General features: G+C 36.5%; 3 protein-coding genes across 6 annotated transcripts in view; all 3 read left to right on the forward strand.

The window, feature by feature from the left end:
• inavab (innate immunity activator b) overlaps positions 1-8084 on the forward strand; it is a 28382-nt gene extending 20298 nt beyond the window's left edge. For all 3 annotated transcript variants that reach the window (XM_084394675.1, XM_084394674.1, XM_084394676.1), the window contains exons 3-10: positions 157-290; positions 1524-1646; positions 1778-2006; positions 2125-2172; positions 2485-2788; positions 3124-3279; positions 3834-4590; positions 7885-8084. In XM_084394675.1, the coding sequence (XP_084250801.1) occupies positions 157-290; positions 1524-1646; positions 1778-2006; positions 2125-2172; positions 2485-2788; positions 3124-3279; positions 3834-4590; positions 7885-7962 (1829 nt within the window). In that variant the 3' untranslated portion in view covers positions 7963-8084. The remainder of the gene's footprint in view (positions 1-156; positions 291-1523; positions 1647-1777; positions 2007-2124; positions 2173-2484; positions 2789-3123; positions 3280-3833; positions 4591-7884) is intronic.
• A 1091-nt stretch (positions 8085-9175) lies between these two features.
• Positions 9176-19354, forward strand: rnpep (arginyl aminopeptidase (aminopeptidase B)). 2 transcript variants are annotated; one of them, XM_084394974.1, is made up of 11 exons: positions 9176-9876; positions 13928-14068; positions 14498-14649; positions 14871-14987; positions 16522-16757; positions 16835-16948; positions 17093-17205; positions 18119-18227; positions 18351-18575; positions 18664-18806; positions 18930-19354. In XM_084394974.1, exons 1-11 carry the CDS (start codon positions 9499-9501, stop codon positions 19074-19076), a joined length of 1875 nt encoding a protein of 624 aa, XP_084251100.1. In that variant the 5' UTR covers positions 9176-9498; the 3' UTR covers positions 19077-19354. The 2 variants fall into 2 exon arrangements, with proteins under 2 accessions (XP_084251100.1, XP_084251101.1); XM_084394975.1 differs by lacking the exon at positions 13928-14068 and adding an exon at positions 13752-13892 and having other exon boundaries at positions 9377-9876.
• Positions 19355-19500: 146 nt separating this feature from the next.
• cyb5r1 (cytochrome b5 reductase 1) lies at positions 19501-25803 on the forward strand. The gene is made up of 9 exons (XM_084395296.1): positions 19501-19728; positions 20197-20343; positions 20443-20515; positions 23860-23966; positions 24046-24175; positions 24268-24351; positions 24431-24516; positions 24717-24816; positions 25035-25803. Exons 1-9 carry the CDS (start codon positions 19714-19716, stop codon positions 25205-25207), a joined length of 915 nt encoding a protein of 304 aa, XP_084251422.1. The 5' UTR covers positions 19501-19713; the 3' UTR covers positions 25208-25803.
• Positions 25804-25914: the final 111 nt, after the last annotated feature.

Consider the following 25914-nt stretch of genomic DNA (forward strand, 5'->3'; position numbering starts at 1 on the left):
TTAGTTATTTAGATTTAGTTCAGACAACATTTAGAGTTATATCATCTTTTCAGGCTATGCTAGTATTGAAACAAAGACTAATTCTTCATATAATTGCTGATTTTCTGTTATTATCTTGAAGTTTCTCTTTATCGGAATGTGTTTTATGTGTTGTAGGGCCTGACAGCCCCACCACAGTGATGAAGGATGTAAAAACTCATACTCGGGTCATGAAACTGAAGCAGCAAGCTCTGGAGGACAGGCTGAAGACGTGCTTAAAGGAGCTTAAGAAACTCTGCATCAGAGAGGCCGTAAGTCACCGTCACCACTGACACTCACAAACACGCATATGGACCCACCAAAACACTATTAAAGAGAGACGAGGAGGTTTTCACATGGGACTTCCAATGTACGCTGACGCTGATAACATCATGTTTTTAAAGTCCTATTATCCGCCACTTCTTCAGAAGGTGTGTTGATAAAAATCTTCCTAGCAATAATCAAAACATTCTCACCTCTAAAGAACATGACAGGATATTTAATACATGTAAAAAAAAAAATATATATATATATATATATGTATATATATGGCATCGACTGAGTGAGAAAGTCACCAAAGTGCATCATCTTCAGACCCCAGAGGCTTTCTGGTGTGTTAGTCTTCCTGGTAAGATGTTAAGTCACAAAAATGCATCATTGTTTCCTGTTGGAGTCACTTGCTGGGGCTTGTTCAGGTGTTCTTCCGTGTCTGATGACACCTTTATGTCACAATAAGTCTGAAGTCACGCCAGTGCGTGTATCATCCGTTTTTGAAGGGCTTCACCTCTATTGTGGCTTTTTAAAAAGCTGTGGGCTTGTGGTTTTTGTCTCAAAGAAAATTGTCTCAAAACCTATGCTGGCATGGATTTGGGAAAGATAGATGGCAGGTTTAGTTTGGCAGGTAGGGCTCTCGGTACGGCTTAGGAAAGAACCAAATATTTCAACAACAGGCTTGCATAATATAGCGGTTGAAAGCAATAACTTGTCCCAACTCGCTGAAAAGCTTCACACTGGAGAAACAGGAATTCTGGTTAAAGGCTTGTTCTTGATAACTTGCTTGTGACTTAATTATTCTTACAAATTGCACGGACAAATTACAGGTCTGCTTGACTGCCCCCATAAAATTTAAATACCAGTCTTAAAGACATCAGTTGTTGGAATACACAATATATCATGATTTGGATTGTATATTTAATTGTGATATTAATTTCCTCTATTTTTACATCTACATTTGCCATCATTAAAAGCACTAATAATAATTGAATAATATTGTTAAATCTAATCTTCAGCAAATTTAATCATACTGTGCAATATGATGTTGTGATGCCTAAATTCACTTGTAGCATTTTAAAAGATTGATTTTAGTTTTTACTGTTTTAATTCTTATTTAGACAAAGTAGTATAGAATTTTAATATCTGCCATTTTGCGTCTGTAAAATAAAAGCAGTTATCAGCTGGAATTTTAATATTGGTGCGTTCCTAATCAATTCCCTCTTCTCTTTCAGGAGCTCACAGGACATTTGTCCTCAGACTATCCCCTGTTACCTGGAGAGAAGCCGCCTCAAATTCGCAGGCGCATTGGAGCTGCTTTTAAGTTAGATGAGCCAAGCATCCTACGTAGAACTGAGGTAAAGACACTTATTCACAGAGAAAATAAAGATCTGTATATAAATTGACTGTTTCCAAGTCATTAGACGTACTCTATTGTTTCTATAAATAAGTGTGAATCTCATTAACCAATCACGAACATGGCACACAGGACTCTGAGCTGAGCTCTGTGGAAGCTGATCTGGCTCTTCAGCAGCAGATACACATGGCGGCCCAGAGGCTGTGTCAGGAGAAACATCTTAGCAAGGCGGTGAAGAAGAGTCATCTACAGCAGTACCAGCGGGAGGAAAGGAAACTCAAAGATCTTCAGGAAGCCGTGTTCAGGTTGCGACTGGAACACGGCCGATCCTCACCACGCCCTGTCGTGATAGCACAGAGAGGTGAGGGATTTATATGAGCACTTTTTTCTGTTTTTTTTTCTGTTTTCTTTGCACTTTGTAATGAGCTTGAACATCAAAGATCATCTTGTTCTTACATTTATCTATGTTTTGTATCAAGGCGCTTCAGACGATAGCTCATTGTCAGACTCGGCTGTGCTTGATGAGGGTAAGTGAAAACCATGTTTTTTTTCTGAAATTGTAGTATGTATATACTATGAATCATTTAAAAAAATTTATTAACCATATTATTAATTAAAAAAAAAATGTTAATATGCAAATGTAAATAAAAAATAAATATTATATAAAATATTTTATACAAATGTAAAACATAATATACATTTTCATATATATGTATACAAATGCTATATATATATATATATATATATATATAATTATTTTGAAAAATAAATGTTTTTCCATGCTATAAGTCATTTACCCATGTACCATTAATTAATATAATCTCTCATCCATGTTTCAGAGGAACTGTCTTCCCAGCTTTCTTCAGAGCCTCCTGCGCCTCCTGCGCCTGCTGTGGATCTTCACCATCCACGTATTAACATTTTTCATCCCGCTCCTCATACACCTATGGGCCCCTCCTACCGGCCCCTCGAGGCCATATCCCATCAAACCCCCCCACAATCCCTGGAGGACTTGCACACATGCCAGAGTCCTATCTTAGAGCATGACCCTTCCCCCATTCAAAACACTCCCTGGATGGAGACTAGTTTGGACCAGCCCTATCAGAAAAATAAAAAATCTCACTCTAATAGCGTCAAATCCAGGTATATCTATCTTTTTTATTCTTTGAATCTTTTGCAAAGCGAGAATTAAATGTGAAAAGTGCAAAGCGAGAATTAAATGTGAAAAGCATGTGATCCATGACCTTTGAAAAACAGTTTTGACACACCTGGTCATTAAGACATCACATAGTAATTTTTGGGGTGGGTACGACCACACCTCCACTTCTCTAATGGCCTTTAAGTTATCTCAAGGTTGATTTATGGAAGGCATGCATTGTTGGCAGTTGAACACTCATAACGAAACTACAGCTGTACTGTTTCTGTTTTGTCTTCGTAATTGTGAAAGTAACTGTTTTTGTTTTTCCATGCATCTGTAGTCCTGCTGTTACCCCCACGTTGCCTCCTCTTGAAGTTTGTCTTGCGGAGGCCGGGATACCACTGCAAATACCCACCCATGCTGCCCTGAAACACACACAGTCCTGCAGCGCACCCTCCACTCCAGAGATGCACCTGCGCAGGAGACAATCCATTGGGTCTGCTCACAATTTACTCAATCTCTTTTATACACTACTGTTCAAAAGTTTGGATTCGGTACGATTTTTATTGTTTTTTAAAAAAAAATAAAAAAAATAATGCTCAACTAAGCAGCAATATTATAAATACATTTAAAATATATATTTTTTTCTATTTTAATATATTTATGTAGTTTACTCCTGTGATGTCAAAGCTGAATTTTCAGCAGCCAATACTCCAGTGTTCAGTCACTTGATCCTTCAAATCATAATAATATGCTGATTTGCTGCTCAATAAACATTTCTTGTTATAAGCAATGTTATAAACAGTTGTGCTGCTTAATATTTTTGTGGAAACCATTATAGATTTTTTGTTTAGGATTCTTTGAATATAATGTTCAAAAGAACAACATTTATTTGAAATAAGAATCTTTCTTTACTGTCAGTTTTGATCAATTCTTGCTGAATAAAAGTTATAATAAAAAAAATCATACTGACCCCAATCTCAGATCATGTGTTCCATAGATATTATGGCCATCTCAAATCTTGACAAATGTAATTTCTCATTTTAACAGATTTCCCAGGACTGAACCTAACCCTTATGATCCCGAGCGGGAGCGTGGGCGCTCAAGGGGCCCCAGGAGACGGTTGACAGACTTTATGGTGCCACCATCAGAATACTCCCCCATAAGATTGAATGTTGGAAGTCCTGTGTACTACTCTAGTTCTGAGGACAGCAACTCGGAGCACTCGGTGCAGTCCTACGCCAGCTCGCCCTGCCAGGAGCACCCTGGGGAACTTCCGTGGCCCTACCAACTTCAGCACGGATATCATTATTCCAGCCTAGCCGATAGCCATGTGCCACAAAGGTCCTCCCCTACCCACTTCTACAAGAACCCTCAGTACCAGTCCTCACCTAGTTTTTCAAGAGGGTACGTGGAGGACGGATGGGGTCACCCCTTAGAAATGGACGGCGGAAGGTCGTACATAAGCCACCAGGCCCCTTCACCTGTTTATTCTTCAAATGGTCACTATGATTACTACTACAGTGAGGCTTTGCCCTCCCAGCCACGAAGTTGCAGGTTGTTACCCGCCCACGTGAAACTGTCACGGGCCCCTTCGCTAAGAGAGTGTCCTCAGCACCCTAGCAGGGGCCTGCCGCGGCAGGTGGTGTCGGAGGAACTCAAATCATGGCATCAGCGCAGCCAGCTCCAACCGCCTCGACCTCACTCACTGGATCGGAACAGGCAGGGCACGTTCCGCATCCGAAATGCACCTGGGCAAGAGTCCCCGCTTTCGCTTTCCCAGCACCACAGGTTCCAGGAACAACAGGTAAATAGTCATTCCTCACAGTCACTCAGAATAAATGGGCGGAAAATGTATTGACCTCCAATGAGTTCAAAAAGTAAAAAATCCCCAAATATGTATCTATCTTGGCTCTGTATGAAATTGAATACCGCTGTATCGCCTTGCCATCGTGTATCAATCTGTTGGGAGAGGAATTTCCAGAAAAGGCAGATCAGTTACACACTGCCCAGGCCTGTCTGTGGAACTGGGAAAGGTTCTCTTGATGCTCTGCTGCGTCAAAGTGAGATCACTACTGGATCTAGGTGTGGTGTTCATCTGTGAAAGAGCTTTTGATTGGAATTAGGGTAGGCACAATAGGCATAATTGTCGTTTTGTTGTTTATGGTTGAGACATTAGAACACTATGTTGTTTCTTATGCTCACCAAGGCTGCATTTATTTGATCAAAAATACAGTAAAAACAATAATAATGTGAAATCTTATACAATTTAAAATAACATCTATTTTAATCTAATTTTAAAGTGTAATTTAATCCTATGATGGCAAAGCTGAATTTTCAGCATGATCCTTCAGAAATCATTCTAATATGCTGATTTGCTGCTAAAGAAACATTTCTTACTATTGTTAATGTTGAAAACAGTAATATTTTTGTTTAAATCGTGACTTTCTTTCCAGGATTCTTCGAGTAGAAAGTTCTCTTTGATATTGAAATCTTTTATAACATTATAAATGTCTTTACTGTCACTTTTGATCAATTGAATGCATCCTCACTGAATAAAGGTATTCATTTATTTATTTTTAATTCTTTGAACTATAGTGCATGTGAGTATGAGCAGTGTGTTCTCGCTCATTCAAAGAACACTCTGATACCGCTCCATTTTGAGTATGACATATATTAATAAATAAAACGATTGCATGTCAACAAGAATTCACCTTATGTTTTATAATGCTGATAGACTATTAGCAGTCAAAATAAACATTAAAACGTTGGAAACATGATCAAAAATACAAATGGATGACTTCAGATTTCCCGTGTGTATTTAAAAAAAGGTGTTAAGAAAATAATTAGATGCTCCTGTCACACAAGTAAATCAAATCAAATGGATCTAACTCGGAAAGGTCATGGAAGTTGTGGCGTGGGTACAATGATTTGTTCAAAATTTACAACAATTATATCATCATACTAAAGCATTAATCTCACAACTGTAAAGATATTGCGCAAACATTATTTCACTTAATATATGGTATAAAACGACACACTTTGAAATCACTTTACGGTAGAGCGGTAAGGTAACGGTGCAGATTGTCAAATGGAGCACGCTCACGAGTGGTTTTCCCACACCAATAAATTAGCAAGGAGTGGGAAACCCCAGAGTGGAGTTAAAGCGGTGCGATTACACACTCCATTACACTCACATACTCTGCTGTAAATGCAACAAATACTTCATCAGGGATCATTTGCTTACTTTGAGTTTATTTGTATTGACACACACAGGTTTTCATTCCACTCAAAGCTTTTTCCCACTCCCCACGGTCATGATTTAGTGGGAAAACATGCATTCAAGGTTGTTCTGTTGTTTATTTCCATTCAAGCTTATGGTGGCTAAAGTGTGTGAACTTGATATGTAGGTGAGCATTCCATTCCTCAGGGACAAAAGCTCGATTGGACGGAAGGAAACAGTGATAGTGGCTCAGCCCTTTATTCAGCTTTATTTGTGTAGAGAAAGCCAGATAAGTTGTTTGGCCAATGCACCTCTATTCCGACTTTAGTTTCCCCTTAAGCAACATATTAATAGCTGGAATGTTCCCAGCTGAAGCCAATAGGTGTCTTTGTTAGTTTGTTTTCCCCCTCTTGCTAAGAGTTTGCATAAGATTGCAATGATACACCAGGACACCTTGAGCATATGCTGTGGTGTCACTCATCAAACCACAGTCCATTGTTAATGATAATTCTTAAAGACCTAATAATGTTAACTCTAATCCATTACTAATTGAAGTACTTGTGTAGTGAAGTTCTCCAGTTCTCCAAAAAAAAGTCACATAGAAACCGAACTTTGAATTTAGAAGACTGTTAGTCATTTAAACTAGATTTGATGCCTCAAAACAGCATAAAAATTCTTTATTAAACAAAAAAAATCAATGAAATAAGAACTGTGTAGGCCTAACAATATGGAAAAATAACATGACAGACTGAATAGTAAGATTTATAAATAAATGAACATCAGTGGATGTGTGATTTACATGCCTAACATAAATAACAAATATTTATTTATTTATAGTATAGAATATTTTATGCTTATTATATTAGTAATAGATACATTAATTTATTTTGCTATCAGAACTATGCAAGGTTATATTGTTTAATCTTATTTGGATTTAACTGCATTTTACCCCCCAACTGATGTCTGAAACACATTATTGAGTTGCGACACATCATTTGAGAACCACTGATTTAAATGAATCCCAAACACAAACTGTTTTTCAAAGAAGAATGTGGGTGCCAGTGTTATTTTGGTGGGAGTCGGGTAATTTACACTACAGTGAAAATGTGCAATCAGACACCTGGAAAATGCAGTGCACATGTACCAACATGTCACAAAACAAATGAAATGAAATGAAAATTCCCTGTTGAATAAATTTAAGTTGGAAAAGAATGCCTTCAAGACACAAGAAAAAAACGAGGAACCTTGGGTTGTGCAATGACACACATTCACTCATTTTGAAATTTACCAGAAACCACAGGAATCCTAAACCACAGACTTTCGGATGCATGATTTGGTTGGTTAATTTAGTCATTTGGTCTTGGAGACGTTTAGATTGTGGGACTATCAGCACTGCCTGAGGCACACATTTGCTTCATTCCTATATCATGTCATGCAATGATTTACAGAGCCATGTGTTTCAAATGCAGAGGCAGCTGGGGTTGACCTGAAGACTACTACTTAAATATCTCCAAAGAACTTTGATAATAAACATTTTGGTTTCTCCTGTCCTGTGAATCTCTGCTTTAACACACTGACTCAATATTTCAGAAAATATTGGGATGGAATGGGGCCAAATTCTGCAAATACAATCTAAAACATTTCATAATGGCCTTATTCACTGTGAGCTCCATGATTTAAGACCCAGCTGTTGTTTAACCCTAGCCAGATTTCTGACACACCTTCAGTCAACACCACAGAGCTGCTGATTGTGCAGTTACACCCTAGTTTCATTTACTATTAAGACTACATGCCAGTCAAGGGTTACTAGAATGTTAAACCAATGCAAACAGATTTCCCTATGGACTGACCTCGTTTCTTTTTGCTTTGCTCCTCCAGGTATCCCAGAAATGGGTCAATCTGGGGACTCCAGATAGGATGTATGAGGATGGCTCTGAGGTTGCCAGCCAGGTGTGAAACCATGGAAACCCTTCTGATGAGAGTCATATTTATTCAATAATTTATTGAGCTAATATACTTTTAACATTGATTAAACACACACACACACACACACACATAGGGATATGTCTAGAAAGGCATCACTTTCTATGAAATGCCTCGTCCCAAAATGAGTTTTACTGTGAAAGACAATTTTTAAAAATGTTTTATAGATTTTTTATAGATTAACATATACTTATAGATTTTTTTTTGTACAATAAAATAAAAAAGTTATTTGTTACTAAGTGTATTTTTATGTTTCTTGGTCAGTGTATGCTAATACTAAGATCAATAAAGTTTGTGATTTAAAAATGATTATGTTTGTACACTGATGCAATCAATCTTCGTTCTGATTAAATAATTTGGTATGTTAGACTTTTTTAAAGGTTTCTCTAAAGGCAAATGTAAACTTTCAGATGGTAAATGCTGATTAGTGTAATAAAACATCTTTGTAATTTAGTACACCACCTCACCATAATGGGGACATGATCACAGCGACATTCTTATAAATCAAGGTCTGTGTAGGGCAAACATAATGTGTAATTAAAAAGCCAACCATTACATTTGATATACCATTTGCCTATACTGTTATTTCTTAAATAATACACAGAAATGCCGAAAAATATACATTTAAACATTGGAGGAAAATATATAATCCAGGCTGCTGCTGCTACTTAAGTAGTGCATACACGGGGAGATGGTCCTCACTGCAGAACACAAAATCCAGGGGGAGGAGTTGGATCCAGATCCAACTCCTCCCACCTTACATATACCTAAACCTACCCATCTCCACCCCCTGATCCCTAAACCCACCCCTAAACCTACCCATATCCCCCCCCTGATCCCTAAACCCACCCCTAAACCTACCAATCTCCACCCCTTAGATCTGGATCCAACTCCGCCCCCTGGATCTCGTGTACTGCAGTGAGGTGCTGTCACGTGGCAACTGTTACTTTTCTCACCGCTCTTTTGGATGAGCCTATCACAGTGATTACTGGATTATTACCGAATTATGAACGATTTATAGAGATTGGTGGTGATGAGTTCCGTTAGGATATGAGATACCAATACTTGGAACTTATATTTAAAATACTGTACTATGGGGAGTGTTAAAATGTTTCCAAAAACGTCCTGAGATTTGAATGTGGCTCAAAAGAGTGACTCTCTTAGCCCTCGTGCGCCCACTTGAGGCGCGTGGTTTGTGTCATGAATAACAGATAATAGTTGTTAACTGGTAGCATTTCAGTAGGCGCCAGTGAGATTTTTCAGATTTATTTCATTGGTCACCTGCCATGTCTTCATGACAAACAACACTGCGCTGCAATAACGCAGGCTAGTGCTGCGTAAATCCAGTTCACATGCTATACCTATTCGTCTTCCAGCTAGTGGATTGTTTTACCACAGTTCACTTGTCGTTTCTGAGCGAAGAACAGATTGACCACCGTTTGCCGGTGTTTTGCTGTAGCCCGTCAGATCTATTGTTGTAGATTTGTGCCAGTTGTAACTTGTAGGACAATGGATAAAACATTTACGCTATATTCAGACACAGCCGAAGACGTCGCTACCTCCTCTAGTTTCCGCCAGTTTAAAATAGATCATTTTCATCTCGATCTTAAAGTGGATTTTGAAAAGAAAACCATATCAGGCACCGAAACATTACAGCTGCAATGCATTCAGGATAGTCAGAGTGAGTTACAGCTAGATATTCATTCAACTCTGTCCCTGCATGAAATCACATTCAGTCGAAATGACCGTGACTGGACCAGCACAGAATTTCTGATTCGTGACTTCACCAGTTATGGGACCACGCTCGTCGTGAGGTTTCCCACAACTTTCAACTCAGAAGACAAACTTCAGCTTGCAATCAAATATACAGCTTCTGATGGACCAGGGGTAAGCAAGAAAAACTGTACTTTTAATATTTTTTTTGTTCATAATCATTTCCATTTTGAAAGTTCAGGACAAGCCTGAGCTGAGCTTCAATATCAAAGCTGAAACTTATTCACTTGTCATGAGACCTAGAAGGAAGAATACTTTGGTTTCTCTTTCTGAATCTGTTCTCCTTGCAGTCTTGCAGACTCACTTTAGGCCTTCAGATGGTAAATTTCATTAATTTATTGTAAAAGCAAGCAAGGAAGCATCACTATGGTGGTTTGTTTCCCCCACGGAATAAAATAAATAAAAAGTAATTGCAACATTTTATCTCGCAATTCTGACTTTATAACTCTTAATTCAAAATGTTGTATCTCACAATTCTGAGAAAAGTCAGAATTGCGAGTTAACTTAAAATTGCGATGAAAAATAGTTGAGATTGTATTTATAGCCTATAATAGTGAGATATAAACTCTCAATTACTGTTTTAAATGGCGAGTTTATCGCAATTCTGAATTTAAATATCTCACGATTCCGAGAAAAAAAACCCCTCAGAATTGTGAGTTATAAACGCGGAATTAAACTCGGAATTGTTAGAAAAAAAACTGAGAATTGTGAGTTATAAACTCGAAATTGTTAGAAAAAAAACTCAGAATTGTGAGTTATAAACGCGGAATTGTTAGAAAAAACTCAGAATTGTGAGTTATAAACTCGAAATTGTTAGAAAAAAACTCAGAATTGTGAGTTATAAACGCGGAATTAAACTCGGAATTGTTAGAAAAAAAACTGAGAATTGTGAGTTATAAACTCGAAATTGTTAGAAAAAAAACTCAGAATTGTGAGTTATAAACGCGGAATTGTTAGAAAAAAACTCGGAATTGTGAGTTATAAACTCGAAATTGTTAGAAAAAAACTCTGAATTGTGAGTTATAAACGCGGAATTGTGAGAAAAAAACTCAGAATTGTGAGTTATAAACGCGGAATTAAACTCGGAATTGTTAGAAAAAAACTCAGAATTGTGAGTTATAAACTCGAAATTGTTAGAAAAAAACTCTGAATTGTGAGTTATAAACGCGGAATTGTGAGAAAAAAACTCAGAATTGTGAGTTATAAACTCGAAATTGTTAGAAAAAAACTCTGAATTGTGAGTTATAAACGTGGAATTGTGAGAAAAAAACTCAGAATTGTGAGTTATAAACTCAGAATTGTGAGGAAAAAAACTCAGAATTGTGAGTTATAAACGCGGAATTAAACTCGGAATTGTTAGAAAAAAAACTGAGAATTGTGAGTTATAAACTCGAAATTGTTAGAAAAAAAACTCAGAATTGTGAGTTATAAACGCGGAATTGTTAGAAAAAACTCAGAATTGTGAGTTATAAACTCGAAATTGTTAGAAAAAAACTCTGAATTGTGAGTTATAAACGCGGAATTGTGAGAAAAAAACTCAGAATTGTGAGTTATAAACTCGAAATTGTTAGAAAAAAACTCTGAATTGTGAGTTATAAACGCGGAATTGTTAGAAAAAACTCAGAATTGTGAGTTATAAACTCGAAATTGTTAGAAAAAAACTCTGAATTGTGAGTTATAAACGCGGAATTGTGAGAAAAAAACTCAGAATTGTGAGTTATAAACTCGAAATTGTAAGAAAAAAACGCGGAATTGTGTGAAAAAAACTCAGAATTGTGAGTTATAAACTCGAAATTGTTAGAAAAAAACTCTGAATTGTGAGTTATAAACGCGGAATTGTGAGAAAAAAACTCAGAATTGTGAGTTATAAACTCGAAATTGTTAGAAAAAAACTCTGAATTGTGAGTTATAAACGTGGAATTGTGAGAAAAAAACTCAGAATTGTGAGTTATAAACTCAGAATTGTGAGGAAAAAAACTCAGAATTGTGAGTTATAAACGCGGAATTAAACTCGGAATTGTTAGAAAAAAAACTGAGAATTGTGAGTTATAAACTCGAAATTGTTAGAAAAAAAACTCAGAATTGTGAGTTATAAACGCGGAATTGTTAGAAAAAACTCAGAATTGTGAGTTATAAACTCGAAATTGTTAGAAAAAAACTCTGAATTGTGAGTTATAAACGCGGAATTGTGAGAAAAAAACTCAGAATTGTGAGTTATAAACTCGAAATTGTTAGAAAAAAACTCTGAATTGTGAGTTATAAACGCGGAATTGTTAGAAAAAACTCAGAATTGTGAGTTATAAACTCGAAATTGTTAGAAAAAAACTCTGAATTGTGAGTTATAAACGCGGAATTGTGAGAAAAAAACTCAGAATTGTGAGTTATAAACTCGAAATTGTAAGAAAAAAACGCGGAATTGTGTGAAAAAAACTCAGAATTGTGAGTTATAAACTCGAAATTGTTAGAAAAAAACTCTGAATTGTGAGTTATAAACGCGGAATTGTGAGAAAAAAACTCAGAATTGTGAGTTATAAACTCGAAATTGTTAGAAAAAAACTCTGAATTGTGAGTTATAAACGTGGAATTGTGAGGAAAAAAACAGAATTGTGAGTTATAAACTCGAAATTGTTCGAAAAAACTCTGAATTGTGAGTTATAAACGCGGAATTAAACTCGGAATTGTTAGAAAAAAAACTGAGAATTGTGAGTTATAAACTCGAAATTGTTAGAAAAAAAACTCAGAATTGTGAGTTATAAACGCGGAATTGTTAGAAAAAACTCAGAATTGTGAGTTATAAACTCGAAATTGTTAGAAAAAAACTCTGAATTGTGAGTTATAAACGCGGAATTGTGAGAAAAAAACTCAGAATTGTGAGTTATAAACTCGAAATTGTTAGAAAAAAACTCTGAATTGTGAGTTATAAACGCGGAATTGTTAGAAAAAACTCAGAATTGTGAGTTATAAACTCGAAATTGTTAGAAAAAAACTCTGAATTGTGAGTTATAAACGCGGAATTGTGAGAAAAAAACTCAGAATTGTGTTATAAACTCGAAATTGTAAGAAAAAAACGCGGAATTGTGTGAAAAAAACTCAGAATTGTGAGTTATAAACTCGAAATTGTTAGAAAAAAACTCTGAATTGTGAGTTATAAACGCGGAATTGTGAGAAAAAAACTCAGAATTGTGAGTTATAAACTCGAAATTGTTAGAAAAAAACTCTGAATTGTGAGTTATAAACGTGGAATTGTGAGGAAAAAAACAGAATTGTGAGTTATAAACTCGAAATTGTTCGAAAAAACTCTGAATTGTGAGTTATAAACGCGGAATTGTGAGAACAAAACTCAGAATTGTGAGTTATAAACTCGAAATTGTTAGAAAAAAACTCAGAATTGTGAGTTATAAACGCGGAATTGTGAGAAAAAAACTCAGAATTGTGAGTTATAAACGTGGAATTGTGAGAAAAAAACTCAGAATTGTGAGTTATAAACTCGGAATTGTTAGAAAAAAACTCAGAATTGTGAGTTATAAACGCGGAATTGTGAGAAAAAAACTCAGAATTGTGAGTTATAAACGCGGAATTGTGAGAAAAAAACTCAGAATTGTGAGTTATAAACTCGGAATTGTTAGAAAAAAACTCAGAATTGTGAGTTATAAACTAGGAATTGTTAGAAAAAAACTCAGAATTGTGAGTTATAAACTCGGAATTGTTAGAAAAAAAACAAAACATTGTGAGTTTATATATAATATTGCAATTCTGACTTTTTCCCCCTCAGAATTGTGAGATAAACTCGTAATTGCGAGTTATAAAATATGAATTGATTGTGAGATACAAGTTCCCAGCTGCAAGAAAATTCTCAATTACGAGAATTTTTTTTTGCTTCTCGCAATTCTGAGAGATAAGTCAGAATTGTCAAATAAAATTATTTTAAAGTTATTACGTTTATTTTTTTAATTCCGTGGTGGAAAACAAGTTCCCATACTTCTCTGTAGATGTCATGGCTGGACCCAGTGCAGACGGCTGAGAAGACACTGCCATTCTTGTACACATCTGGGTTCCCTGTCCTGAACCGCAGCCTGTTTCCCGGCTTCCATACGCCCATGACAAAGAGCACTTACTCGGCTGTTGTGCAGGTAATGCTTCACCAAACGCATCTATCTTCTTTTAGGTGTGTTGGCTGGAACCAGAGCAGACTGCGGGAAAGCTCAAGCCTTATGTTTTCACTCAAGGCCAGGCTGTTCTCAACCGCTCCTTCTTCCCTTGCTTTGATACTCCAGCAGTCAAGAGCACCTACTCAGCAGCAGTTCAGGTGAGGCCATTGGGCCAGTCGAATTTACAGGTAGAGAGTATGGGTATATAGACGTAAAGACGTAATTTGAGTCAATTAGGAAAAAATGGATTCCATTTTGAGGCGGCCACTTGATTTTATTAATCAGGAACTTTGGGTTCTAATTTTTTTATTTATAATAGAAATTATTAGTTTTATTCATCAAGGATGCATTAAGCTGATCAAAAGTGACAGCAAGATTGTTGTTAGGGTGTTACAAAAGATTTCGATTTCAAATAAATGCTGATCTTTTGAACTTTATTTTGAACTGTGTTCTTGATCAAATAAATGCAGCTTTGGTGAGTGACTTCTTTTAAAAAAAGAGCAGAAGGGTTTTCTTATCATTGCCCTTTGTACTGTCTCATAAACACGGTAGTTTCTTACTTTGATGGTCCTCCCTGTTCTTATCAGGTGCCTAATGGCTTCACAGCAGTTATGAGCGCTAGTAAATGGGAGCAGAGGAAAGCAGACAGCGCTTTCCTGTTCACTATGGAGCATCCCATTCCCTCTTACCTGGTAGCACTGGCAGTAGGAGACCTGCAGTCTGCCGAGGTGGGACCCAGGTAAAAACATCCCAAATCCCAAACCCCCCCCCCCCCCCCCCCCCCAAATCATTTATTGAAACTAAACTGCAATGGCTGAAAATGTTCATGGAAAACTGTGTTTTTGGTGCAAAAATACTTTTACTAACATTATAAGTAGACCCTATTATAAAGTAAACATTTAAATGGTAATAATTATTATTGTAATGACAAACATTTCTGACTTTTAACACCATTTTCAGGACACGTGTTTGGACCGAGCCTTGCTTACTGCAGGCAGCCAAGCAAGAGTATGATAACGTGATCGAAGAGTTCCTGTCTGTGGGAGAGAAACTGTTTGGATCCTATGTTTGGGGAAGGTGGGAGACACTTTTTTTTTAACACCTTCCTAACAGAGTGGTGCAGGGATGACATATTTTTGTCATAATAGCTTTGGATTGGCCATGCCGTGGTTTCCCACGTACACTTATCTAAAGCAACATTAAATTAAAACAGAGGTAAGATGCACCCAGATTTAGGTTGGTCACGGAAATTAGGTTAGGTTTCCTAAACGGAAATTCACTTCTTGTCTTTTTAAAACAAATACACTTGAATTAGTGCCAAATATTAACATACGAATCCATTTAATCTACTTGGGAAAACAATTTCAGAGTCGGTTGGAATAAAATCAAATGCAAATTCAAAATCAAATTTATTATGTCAGGTAAATGTATCATGCCAATTTCATAATCGGTTCAAAGATAATAAATACAAAACATCAAATGCTCTGGAATAAAGAGAGAAAATGCGAACCTGACATTATCAAATACAAGATGCGAAGTGTTTTGCATACACTCAGCATCACGGGCTAATTTGAGTTACAAATCGCCCTGAGCCTCCTGTTGCATTTCTTTATATAGACAGAAACTTCTTTCACATGGAAACATTTGCTAACAATGGGAATTTGCATTCAGAGTTTACACCTTTGGGGAGCAGAATGCCATTTGCCTGGAAGAGCGACCCTCCTCTGTGTGCAAGTTGTCTCTAAACTCTTAAGAACTTTATTACCTTTTGGTTTACTTCTGTGGGAATGAGACCTTTGTACCAGTAACGTACCACTAATAACGTCCACTATTGTTTCGGCACCACTACAAATGACTGTCCCCTCAAATGGTGCTCTATTTAAGGGTATAGTGGGTGATTTCGGACAGAGCCCTAGTGTATTATAAACATAGGCTATAAATGAACTACACCACGGTCGCATGACTTCAACGTCACCACACAACTCTTTCACGCTGCATCCGAAATCACAAAGAGTCGGTACTACAATTGAATTTTACTTCATGTTCATTAAAAAAAGTATTCTCTATATAATATGAAGATGGGTAGATGAATGTTGTTACTGGCACGTGACTTTCCAGCATCAGTTGCATCGCTTCACTTCCATTAAAAGCATTTTCCCTGAAAGTTTGAGTTATAATAGTTTTCAAGAGCGTGATTATAAACACATTGAGGCTCTGAAAGTGGACTAGTGAGTAGATGAGTTTACCAGTTTGGCGGATGATGTTTAATGTCCCTTTTAAGCAACCACCTTGTACAAGACAAGTGAAAACAAAAACAATTCACAAGAGGGTATTACTGATGTATTTTGTATTGTAAAAAAACATTCAAATATCTTGAGCATGTGTTCACCACAGACCTTATTTCAACCATTTAACCAAAAACCCATTAAAAAAAAACATTGACCTCAGGACGATGGAACCGGAAGTGCTAAAATGCTAACTTGTTTACTGGTTTTGGCCTACAAAAATACGTCATCCCTGCACCACTTTATTCCGATTGATCTAAAGTGGCTTAATAAAATCTGAAGAGAACTTTTATTCAGAAAAGTCTTTATTTGTTGTACTTGTGTAGATATGATGTGCTGTTCATGCCTCCATCCTTCCCTTTCGGTGGGATGGAGAACCCCTGCCTGACCTTCGTCACGCCCTGTCTGCTGGCCGGCGATCGCTCTCTTGCTGATGTCATTGTACACGAGATCTGTCACAGCTGGTTTGGAAACCTCGTCACCAACGCCACCTGGGGTGATTTCTGGCTGAACGAGGGCTTCACGATGTACGCTCAACGCAGAGTTTGCAAGGAGCTGTATGGTATGCTTTACATTATTTGACCCCTTAAAGTGTTTCACTAATAAAGAGTTCATTAAAGGGTGCCATTTGTTTCGCAGGAGAGGCTTATACATGTCTGGAGGCGGCAACTGGTAAAGCTCTTCTACGCCAGCACATGGACAACACTGGAGAGGACCATCCTCTCAATAAACTACGGGTTAAGATCGAACCAGGTACTGTGGGTCACCACTAGTTTATTGTCTATTTAGTTTGACGTTGTAAGCTGAATAAAGATAGCGGTCTCACACTACTTGGTCATTATTTATCACAAATTGTGAAGAATAGGTTGTTACTGCCTCTGTGTGTTTTTTACATAGGTGTCGATCCTGATGATACCTATAATGAAACGCCCTATGAGAAAGGCTTCTGCTTCGTTTCCTACCTGGCCCACCTCACAGGAGATCAGTCACGCTTTGACGCATTCCTCAAGGTTACTAGAACAATAAGACTACAGAAAATGTTTTAAATAATTAATAATAAATACATATATATATATACACTACTGTTCGAAAGTTTGGGGTCAGTAAGATTTTTAAATGTTAAGTCTCTTATGCTCACCAGGGCTGCATATTTTTGGGAAAAAACAATTATTTAAAAATATTAATTACAATTTAAAACAACTGTTTTCAGTTTTAATATTTTTAAAAATAAAAATAAAATAAAAATTGGGAGATTAACTTAACAGAAATCGAATCCGAAGATCCTCCGGATTTTTTTTTTTTTTTTCAAATATAATTTATTCCAGCCATTATTCCAGTGTTCAGTGAATTGTTACTTTATTTATTTACTATTTTATTTTTATTTTATTTTGAATTAGCTTTTATTTTTTTTATTTTAGTAATTTTGTCATTTGTATTAGTTTTGGTTCTTTTTAAATATTTCTATTTAGGTTTATTTTTTTATTTCAGATTTTTTTTATATATTTTTTTTTATTACAGTTCAACAAGGTAGGCATTTCTAATTTTCATTTTGTTGAAGTTTATCATCTAATATTTTATTACAACTTTTTCAATTAAGAAAAATGTTTTGATAGTTTTAGTTACCAATATAAATCATACGGCGGATCATTAATCATTTGGTGCTTAAGAAATATTTCTTATTAAAAATGTTGGAAATATTTTTGTGGAAACCATGATAATTCTTTAATTAATAGAAAGCATTTTTTTTTTTAGATTTTTTTTTTGTAACACTGTTAAAAATCTTTTTATTGAATGCGTCCTTGCTGAATAAAAGTAGTAATTTCTTCTTCTTTTTTATCTTACTGACCTGGAACGTTTTATTGGCAGTATATATATGAATGAAAATGTGTAGATATAAGAAAACAGCAATTGTGTCTCTTCAAGGCTTATGTGGAAAAGTTCAAGTTCAGAAGTGTGTTGGCGGAGGATGCGTTGGAGTTCTACCTGGAGTATTTCCCAGACCTGAAAGAGAAGAATGTCCACAAAATTGAGGGTGCGGAAAAAGACCATTAGTAGCATTTCTTTGTTATAAAATCACAAAGGATAGTCTGAATCTATACTGTATGGGCTGACGGTCTTTTGTCTTCAACTTTTGTGTTCTCATTTGCTTTGTTAGGTCTGGATTTTGACAGCTGGCTCAATGTCCCTGGTTGGCCTCCATATGTCCCTGATCTCTCTGCTGGTCAGACACTGATGAAACCAGCAGAGCTGTTAGCTGAAATGTGGGTTAACCATAACCTGGACTTAAAATCCATCAACAAAACTGATATAAAACCATGGAAGACCTACCAAACTGTCTACTTCTTGGACAAGATCATTGAGAAGTCACCCCTTCCAGATGGTGCAAATAACTTATTGTGTTTTTGGATGAATGTTTAAGTATTTTAAGTAGATTGTAAAATAATAAATAAGTATTTCCATATTAACAGGTAACATAAAGAAGCTAGAGGAGTGCTACTTGCATATTACTGAGTCCAACAATTCTGAGCTGAAATTGCGATGGGCCCAGATTGTTGCAAAGAACCAACATAAACCAGGATTCCAACATATTCGCAATTTCCTCACAAGCCAGGTTAGAATCTGTACATTATTTATAATTCATTCAGCTCTTTGGACTATTAAAATGATCAATTGTATGAATAGAGATCGATTTAGCTTATTTTTAAAGGATGGATTTTTCATGTTTTGGTTACAGGGGAAACAAAAGTACACACTTCCTGTTTATCGGGCCCTTTGGAATGGATCAGAAGAGACAAAGGCTCTGGCAATGGAGATATTTTCAGAGACATCGAATCAGCTTCACATCAATGTCCGCAATTACGTAAAAAAGATAATAGCTTGAGCATAAATTGATATATAAGGGAAACCAATGTATGTAAGGCCCCTGGTATCTTAAAAACTCAAAAGGACCCTGTTATCTTAAAATTACGGTGATTTTAGCATTAATTTAACAATCCATATGAATTCTTAAGGAAATTGCTTTCGCTTTTTGGAATTTGTGAATTATACATATGAATGAATGAATAAAGTACCTTTAAAGTACCTTCTGGGAATTTAATTCACTTTTTTAATTTAAAATTGTATTGCATTTGTATGAATCAATAAAATACATTTCTAGACAAAAATAAATTGGAGGACATTTATTATTTGCACTTTATTTTTAAACATTAAATTTTCTAAATAAAGTGATGTGAATTTCTGGAAAAAAGGAGATTGGAGGACTTTTATTTCTATCTTGTTTTATGTGTTTCCGGCTACCGAGAGACGGCGACCATAGACATTAGATAGTGTTGTAATGGGGGTGGGATTACGCAGTACGGAATGCGTTGAATGAAACGTTTTATTATGCGCAGTAACTGCGCAGCGTTGTTTGCCTCAAACACTGAGCTCTCCGCCTGCGTAGACATAGGTGTGTCGACGAATGTTTAGTTTGAAGGTTTACTCTGACTGAATCTCCTTGTAGAAGTAGATCACTCAACATGGGTTACGCGATGGTAAGTCACAAAGCTTTGGAGAAGTAACATTACACTAAAGATGAATTGCTGTTATTTACTATCATTCAGAGGAAGTGCCATGTTACTGCTTTGGAATGCCACCAAGTTTGTTTCGCATAACAGTGCTGCATGCTTTCCCCTTTATCAACACACAGCATATTGACCATAGACTAATATTGACTAGTCATGCCACCAAATTGAAAATATGCTATTCAGTTTAACTTATTAAACATTTAACTTACTACCGAATCAGCAGACAGTTCTTCTAGAAATGGGATACCAAAGCAGAAACGTCAGAGTTTATTCTAGGAAAAACAGATGATTCATCGATGCATTTAAAACCGTTACACACTTCTGTTGTGTGTACTGTGAATCAACCAACAAATGCATTTTTAGCGTTTATTAATAATTTATTATTTTCTGTTATGTTTTTAAAACCTTGTTAATATGCACTAATCTGTATTTTAGTCCACTACAGTAGCAGTGACCGTTGGAGTGGTACTGGTCTCAACAGCAGGTGTGCTGGGCTATTATTTCTTCAACAGGAAAAAGAAACCACAAATTACCCTGATTGATCCCTCTGAAAAATACAAATTGAGGCTTGTAGACAAGGAGGTATTTGCCCTGTTTCTTTATTTCAATGGGATACAATTTATATATGTGGTACTGATAAGATGCTGTTGACAAAATAAAAACTTTACTCTCTTCATACAGATCATAAGTCATGATACCCGCAGGTTTCGGTTCGTCCTGCCCAGCCCAGAGCATGTTTTGGGATTACCAGTAGGTAAGTAGTCTTGTGGGTAAGTGGTGGGTTGATTGTTTCTCTGCTGCTAATACAAAGGTTGCAGGGTTTGGTCTGAAGCATGCTGAAAGAAATCCCACACCTGTCCTATCACGTAGCCTGTGTCTGGCTGCTTTGGATAAGAACGGTGTGCTAGGCTGAATGATAAATGAGGTTTGGGTTTGAAAAGCAGCTTTATACATGTCCATTTGTTTGAGAGTAATCACAGACAGTTGGATGATGTTTATACCTAGCTGTGCTAAATACAGGTGTTAATGGAGTACAAGAATTAGCTTGATCCAGTTAGAAACACAAACCATGTCGCAATTGTTGTGAAAATGCTAATCCGTTCTAATGTGTCCCAGATAACAGCAAAGGACGCCCTGTTTGCATGCATGTCAGTCAACCTTTGCAGTAAAAAAATAAAATAATTTCCTTTACTGGTTATGTGGTTTTCTTCAGTATTCCTGGTATCAATGCTATGACACTTATCATGTTATGTATGTACATTCAGTCTCAATACTTTAATACAGGTACTAGACAAAATAGTCTTTTTCTTTTCTGAATGCATTAACTCTCTGGAGCTCTTCTTGTGGCAGTCAGAAAATCACCCTTTATTTCAATGAGATGAATGTACTACATTTTAGTTTGAATAATGTTTTTTTTTTTTTAATATTTTGTATTTTTGGGGGATTTTATGGTACTAAATTATATTTATGCTGTAGTTATGATGCTTTGGATCACATACTTAAGTTTGATCTCTTTTCAAAGACGACACTTGGAAAATTGTTGCTGAAGTGAAAAGTTTTTAAAAGTGAATTTACAAAAATGTACAGAATGTTGTTTATTGTTATGAAAAATGCTATTTATTTTATTTATTTATTTATTTATTATAATGAAATGTATATTTGTATATTTGAAATGTACAAAAACACGTTTTAATCTAAAACTGCAAGAAAATCAAAGCCATACATCTAAACAAGTTGTGTTCCAATTAGTGCTTTATCTATAAAAATGAGCAGTACCAAAAGTTTCCACTAGAAATTCGTCTCCCATTGACCGTTCGGAGCACGAGTGTGACTTTTTTTTTTTTTCAGGACCATTTAAAGGGATACTTCACCGATTAGCATTAAGCTTTGTATAGTGTTGTTTTTGGCGGCTTGTTTTAATTTTAGTTTTAGTCTAGTCTTTGTGTCAAGCTGTCATTTTAGTTTTTATTAGTTTGTCTCGTTCATACTCTTTTTAGTCTAGTCAAGTTTCAGTCGACTAAAAGTCTGAGCATTTTAGTCAGAATTATCCATGACTATTTTCGTCTAGTTTTAGTCGACAAAAACTGATGACATTTAGTCTAGTTTTAGTCAATGACAATTGTATTTTAGTCTCTTTTTAGTAATGCAATTCTATTTAACCCAGTCAATATAGTATAAGTACCACTATGGAAAAATAGCAAAAATAGCGAACAGAAAAGTAACACTCGTCTCATTCGTGGAGGTGGAAAAACAAGTTCTTTGTGACATGCAAGATTTATTGTATCAAATCAAAAAATGTCAAATTTAAGTTTTCATTTCAAATGTTTGCGATTTTAATATAAGTACATGGTTAAATATTTTACCACTTGCTTGAGCAACTTAATATATAAATCTATATAAAAGTAATGCATTGAATACGTTGTTTAAATTGTTTTTAAACGTGAATTACGTCTATTAAAGAGTGTATATGTGTACAAAGAGAATCGCAATGCTGACAACTTTTTAAAAAATAAAAGTAGCTGATAACTTCTGGGTTTGAAATAAAAATAGTGAGTATGTGTTTGTGGTACAGCCGTGGATCAGTTACGCACTGCAAACGCAGCATAATGTGAAAGCACTATAGCGCGTGCTGCTCCTGCACCACATACACACTGCACACAGAGTACGTGTGAAACGGGCGTCAGACTTAACTTTGTTTGTTGTCGTTTACGCTAACTCACCGCGGCTGCATCATCTAAATAATGCCGCGAGTGGGGCTTGAGGAAGTGACATCGCCTTGCGTCTGCGCAGTGCAACCTGATGCAGCCCCTGAAGTGAGCCACGGGAAACAGAAATACTGCAAAATAATAATAACGAGACGAAATAACGTCATAACATTTCGTCTCGTTTTGGTCAACGAAAATGAAGAGACATTTTAGCATAGTTTTTATTTTGTAAACCACATTTAGTCTCGTTTTTATTCGTCAACAATATTGCATTATACATTTGATTATAGTTATCGTCACATGACTAGCATTTACGTTGCGTCTCGTTTTCGTCACGTGATAAAGGTTCGTTGACGACGATATTTAATCATAATTTTCGTTGACGAAAGCAACACTAGCTTTGTATCAGTAGAAACCCGGTAGTATTTTCGAATGACCGTGCTTCCCTCTCTCATGTCCCCCTGAGATGAGAGATTTCTGTATTGTGTGTCTGGAAAAAAAACTCAGATGACGCAAAAATTCGTCATTTAGCGTCATCGGAGGCTTTTTTGGCCAGAGGCTAGAGACTACAGCCAGTAGTAGGAACTAGTTCTGCATGTTTTCAACCCGCCCATAGGGGGTGGGATCTCACAATATAACGGCATCTTTTCAGTTTCGAGTCAACTAGTAGCCTAGTTGTATAATTTCTTCCGATACTGCCCTCTGTAACCGGTAGGCGTGGCTTGGGAGTGGCCTCGTAGGGCAGCGAAGCAAGTGCATTCTGGGAGTTGTTGTCTTTCATCCACATGAGCCAAAAATAAATTTTCTGGCTTTTCTCAGTCTAGAAGGCACCAACTTCTAAAATAATTACACATTTCTGCTACATAAATGACCCAATTTAAATACACATTCATCTTTCCAGCGGTGAAATATCCCTTTATCCCCCAAAAAAAAAACATAAAATTACCAGAAGCACCAGAGGGTTAAATTGATCGAAAGGGACAGTAAAGACATTTATAATGTTACAAATATGCTGTTCTTTTGAACTTTAATTTCATCAAACAATCCTTGTCTGACTGACTCTTTGCAGCCATAGTGAGCATAATAAAAACAATTACAATAGTAATACATTATAATATAAAGTGTGTATGTGCATATTATATATACATTTATAACTATTTTTTGCACTTTTAACATGCATTAACTACTGAAATAGCAAGTTCTGTATCTAGACACAAAACCAGAGACTCCTTTGAGGCACGTTACCAGATGTAAACAGTAGTTTGTCTCCGTTTGTGATCGGATCATCTGATACGGATGTTACCTGGTGTAAACAAGAACTTGATGAGCAGACTGGTGTGTGTATCGACTATTAATAGTAAAGCGCTCTTTCTCCTTGTCGTTCTCTCTCAAGGCAAGCATGTTTATCTCTCTGCCAGGATTGATGGTAATTTGATTGTGCGTCCTTACACACCGGTGTCCAGTGATGATGACAAAGGATTCGTTGACCTAGTTGTGAAGGTTCTCTTGGTCTATATTTCTTGTACAAGTCTTTGGGGTTTTAAATATTTTTATAGAGCTGACATATTTTACTCTGCAGATTTATTTTAGGAATGTGCACCCAAAGTTCCCCGAAGGGGGAAAGATGTCCCAGTACCTGGAGAGTTTGAGGATCGGAGATGTGATTGACTTCAGAGGACCAGGAGGTTTGCTGGAGTACAAGGGGGAAGGTCTGACAGCACATTTACTATCAATATTTGACCTGAATTTAGATGTATGTATTTACACAGTCACACCTTACACCTACATCTCCACCCAACAGGCCAGTTCACTATACAGGCCGAGAAGAAGGCCCCTGCCGAGACCAAGACTGTAAAAACGTTGGGTCTTATAGCTGGTGGAACAGGTACAGTGTCTTTCTCCTCATTTTTAGTCATAATGAAGCCATATGATCACTATGATAATTTGTCCTCCTCCCTGTGCAGGCATTACACCAATGTTGCAGCTGATTCGTGACATCATCAAGAACCCAAGTGACACAACTACATGCAGCCTGCTGTTTGCCAACCAGGTTGGTGTTCCATTCAAGCGATATAATTAAAGGGATCGTTCTGAATTTATAATGACAGAATTTTCATTTTTGGGTGAGCTATCCCTTTAAGAGTATGGTGGAATGTTTTGTTCGTAACCATATTACATAAAAATGTTCAAAGAGATTAAGCTGTGTAGTAAGTATAAACTGAATCAGTTTACCTCTCGTCTGCCTTCCAGACGGAGAAGGACATTCTGCTGAAGGATGAGCTGGAGGAGGTTCAGGCGAGGCATCCGGATCGCATCAAACTCTGGTTCACGGTGGACAGAGCTCCTGAAGGTATAAGAATACGTTATTACATTTTATTTGATGGTTACACCACATGACATTTTAGATTCTTTAAATTTAAACTTAAACGTTCTTTATAATGATAGAAAAGTTTTTCAAACCAACATGAACACAAAGAGTGCAATTTTTAAGCACTTGGGACATATTTTTCCTTTTATTCATCATATATGGTCTTCCTTTGAATTGTACCTATGTTCACTTGTCTGCAGATTGGGAGTACAGTCAGGGCTTCATCAATGCTGAGATGATTCAGGAGCACCTGCCTCCACCCAGTGATGACTCTATGATCCTCATGTGCGGTCCACCTCCCATGATCCAGTTTGCCTGTAATCCCAACCTGGACAAACTGGGCTACCGGCAGAGCCAACGCTTTGTCTATTAGACCGTTCTCGATGTTCAGTGCCCAGACCACTAATTACTCCAAAGATACAGATACTTGAGTTGTGCAATATTGTGTTTAAGCAAATATGGTATAAATTACCCTTTATGGACAGTATATAATACATATTAAATGTTTAAATGCTAGCCTGTCCAGAGGTAATTGGTTCTTCATATTAAAAGCCCTTAATTATGTAACATGATACAACGATGACCTGCTGTGTCCTCAGTCTTTATATTCACCCGTGTGGTTTGATGTGTTCTAAAAGCTCACGATAAGATGCTGATACTACAAAAAAAGCCCCTATCTAATGCACTTGAAAAGGCACCAGTGTGTTAAGACACCTGCTTGCTGAATTTATTGCTGAATATTATATTCATGTGCCTATATGACTTGACACGCATTCATATTTGGTGTATGTGTACATTGTTATGAGATGCATTTGCTGTCACTGGAGTATTTTTGTATGCATGCTGCACTCCATATGTTTATCTGTTATGTTAACTATGCTTTAATTTAAAAAGCAATGCTATTGTTTTATACAAAATGCACTAAAGGCAAGCAACTTAGAAATGCTTATTAAAGTGTTTTCACTGGCATCTTTTTTTTCTTTTTCTTTTATTGTTTTCCCCTCAGCATTACATGTCCAAATCTGAGGATTTTATTTATGTTTTGGTTGTGGGATGCTCACTTTTGCATTGAAAGAGATT

Source organism: Rutilus rutilus (assembly GCF_951802725.1).
Source record: "Rutilus rutilus genome assembly, chromosome: 22".
In the NCBI taxonomy this organism is placed as follows: Eukaryota; Metazoa; Chordata; class Actinopteri; order Cypriniformes; family Leuciscidae; genus Rutilus; species Rutilus rutilus.

Bases quoted from the DNA above. Each gene is read 5' to 3' on its own strand.
- rnpep (XM_084394974.1), top strand. From the start codon at position 9,499: ATGGATAAAACATTTACGCTATATTCAGACACAGCCGAAGACGTCGCT. The intron at 9,877-13,927 runs GTAAGCAAGAAA...ATCTTCTTTTAG, and splicing joins CAGCTTCTGATGGACCAGGG to GTGTGTTGGCTGGAACCAGA. The intron at 18,807-18,929 runs GTTAGAATCTGT...TTTTGGTTACAG, and splicing joins GCAATTTCCTCACAAGCCAG to GGGAAACAAAAGTACACACT.
- cyb5r1 (XM_084395296.1), top strand. The intron at 20,344-20,442 runs GTATTTGCCCTG...CTCTTCATACAG, and splicing joins TGAGGCTTGTAGACAAGGAG to ATCATAAGTCATGATACCCG. The intron at 24,352-24,430 runs GTACAGTGTCTT...CTCCCTGTGCAG, and splicing joins TCTTATAGCTGGTGGAACAG to GCATTACACCAATGTTGCAG.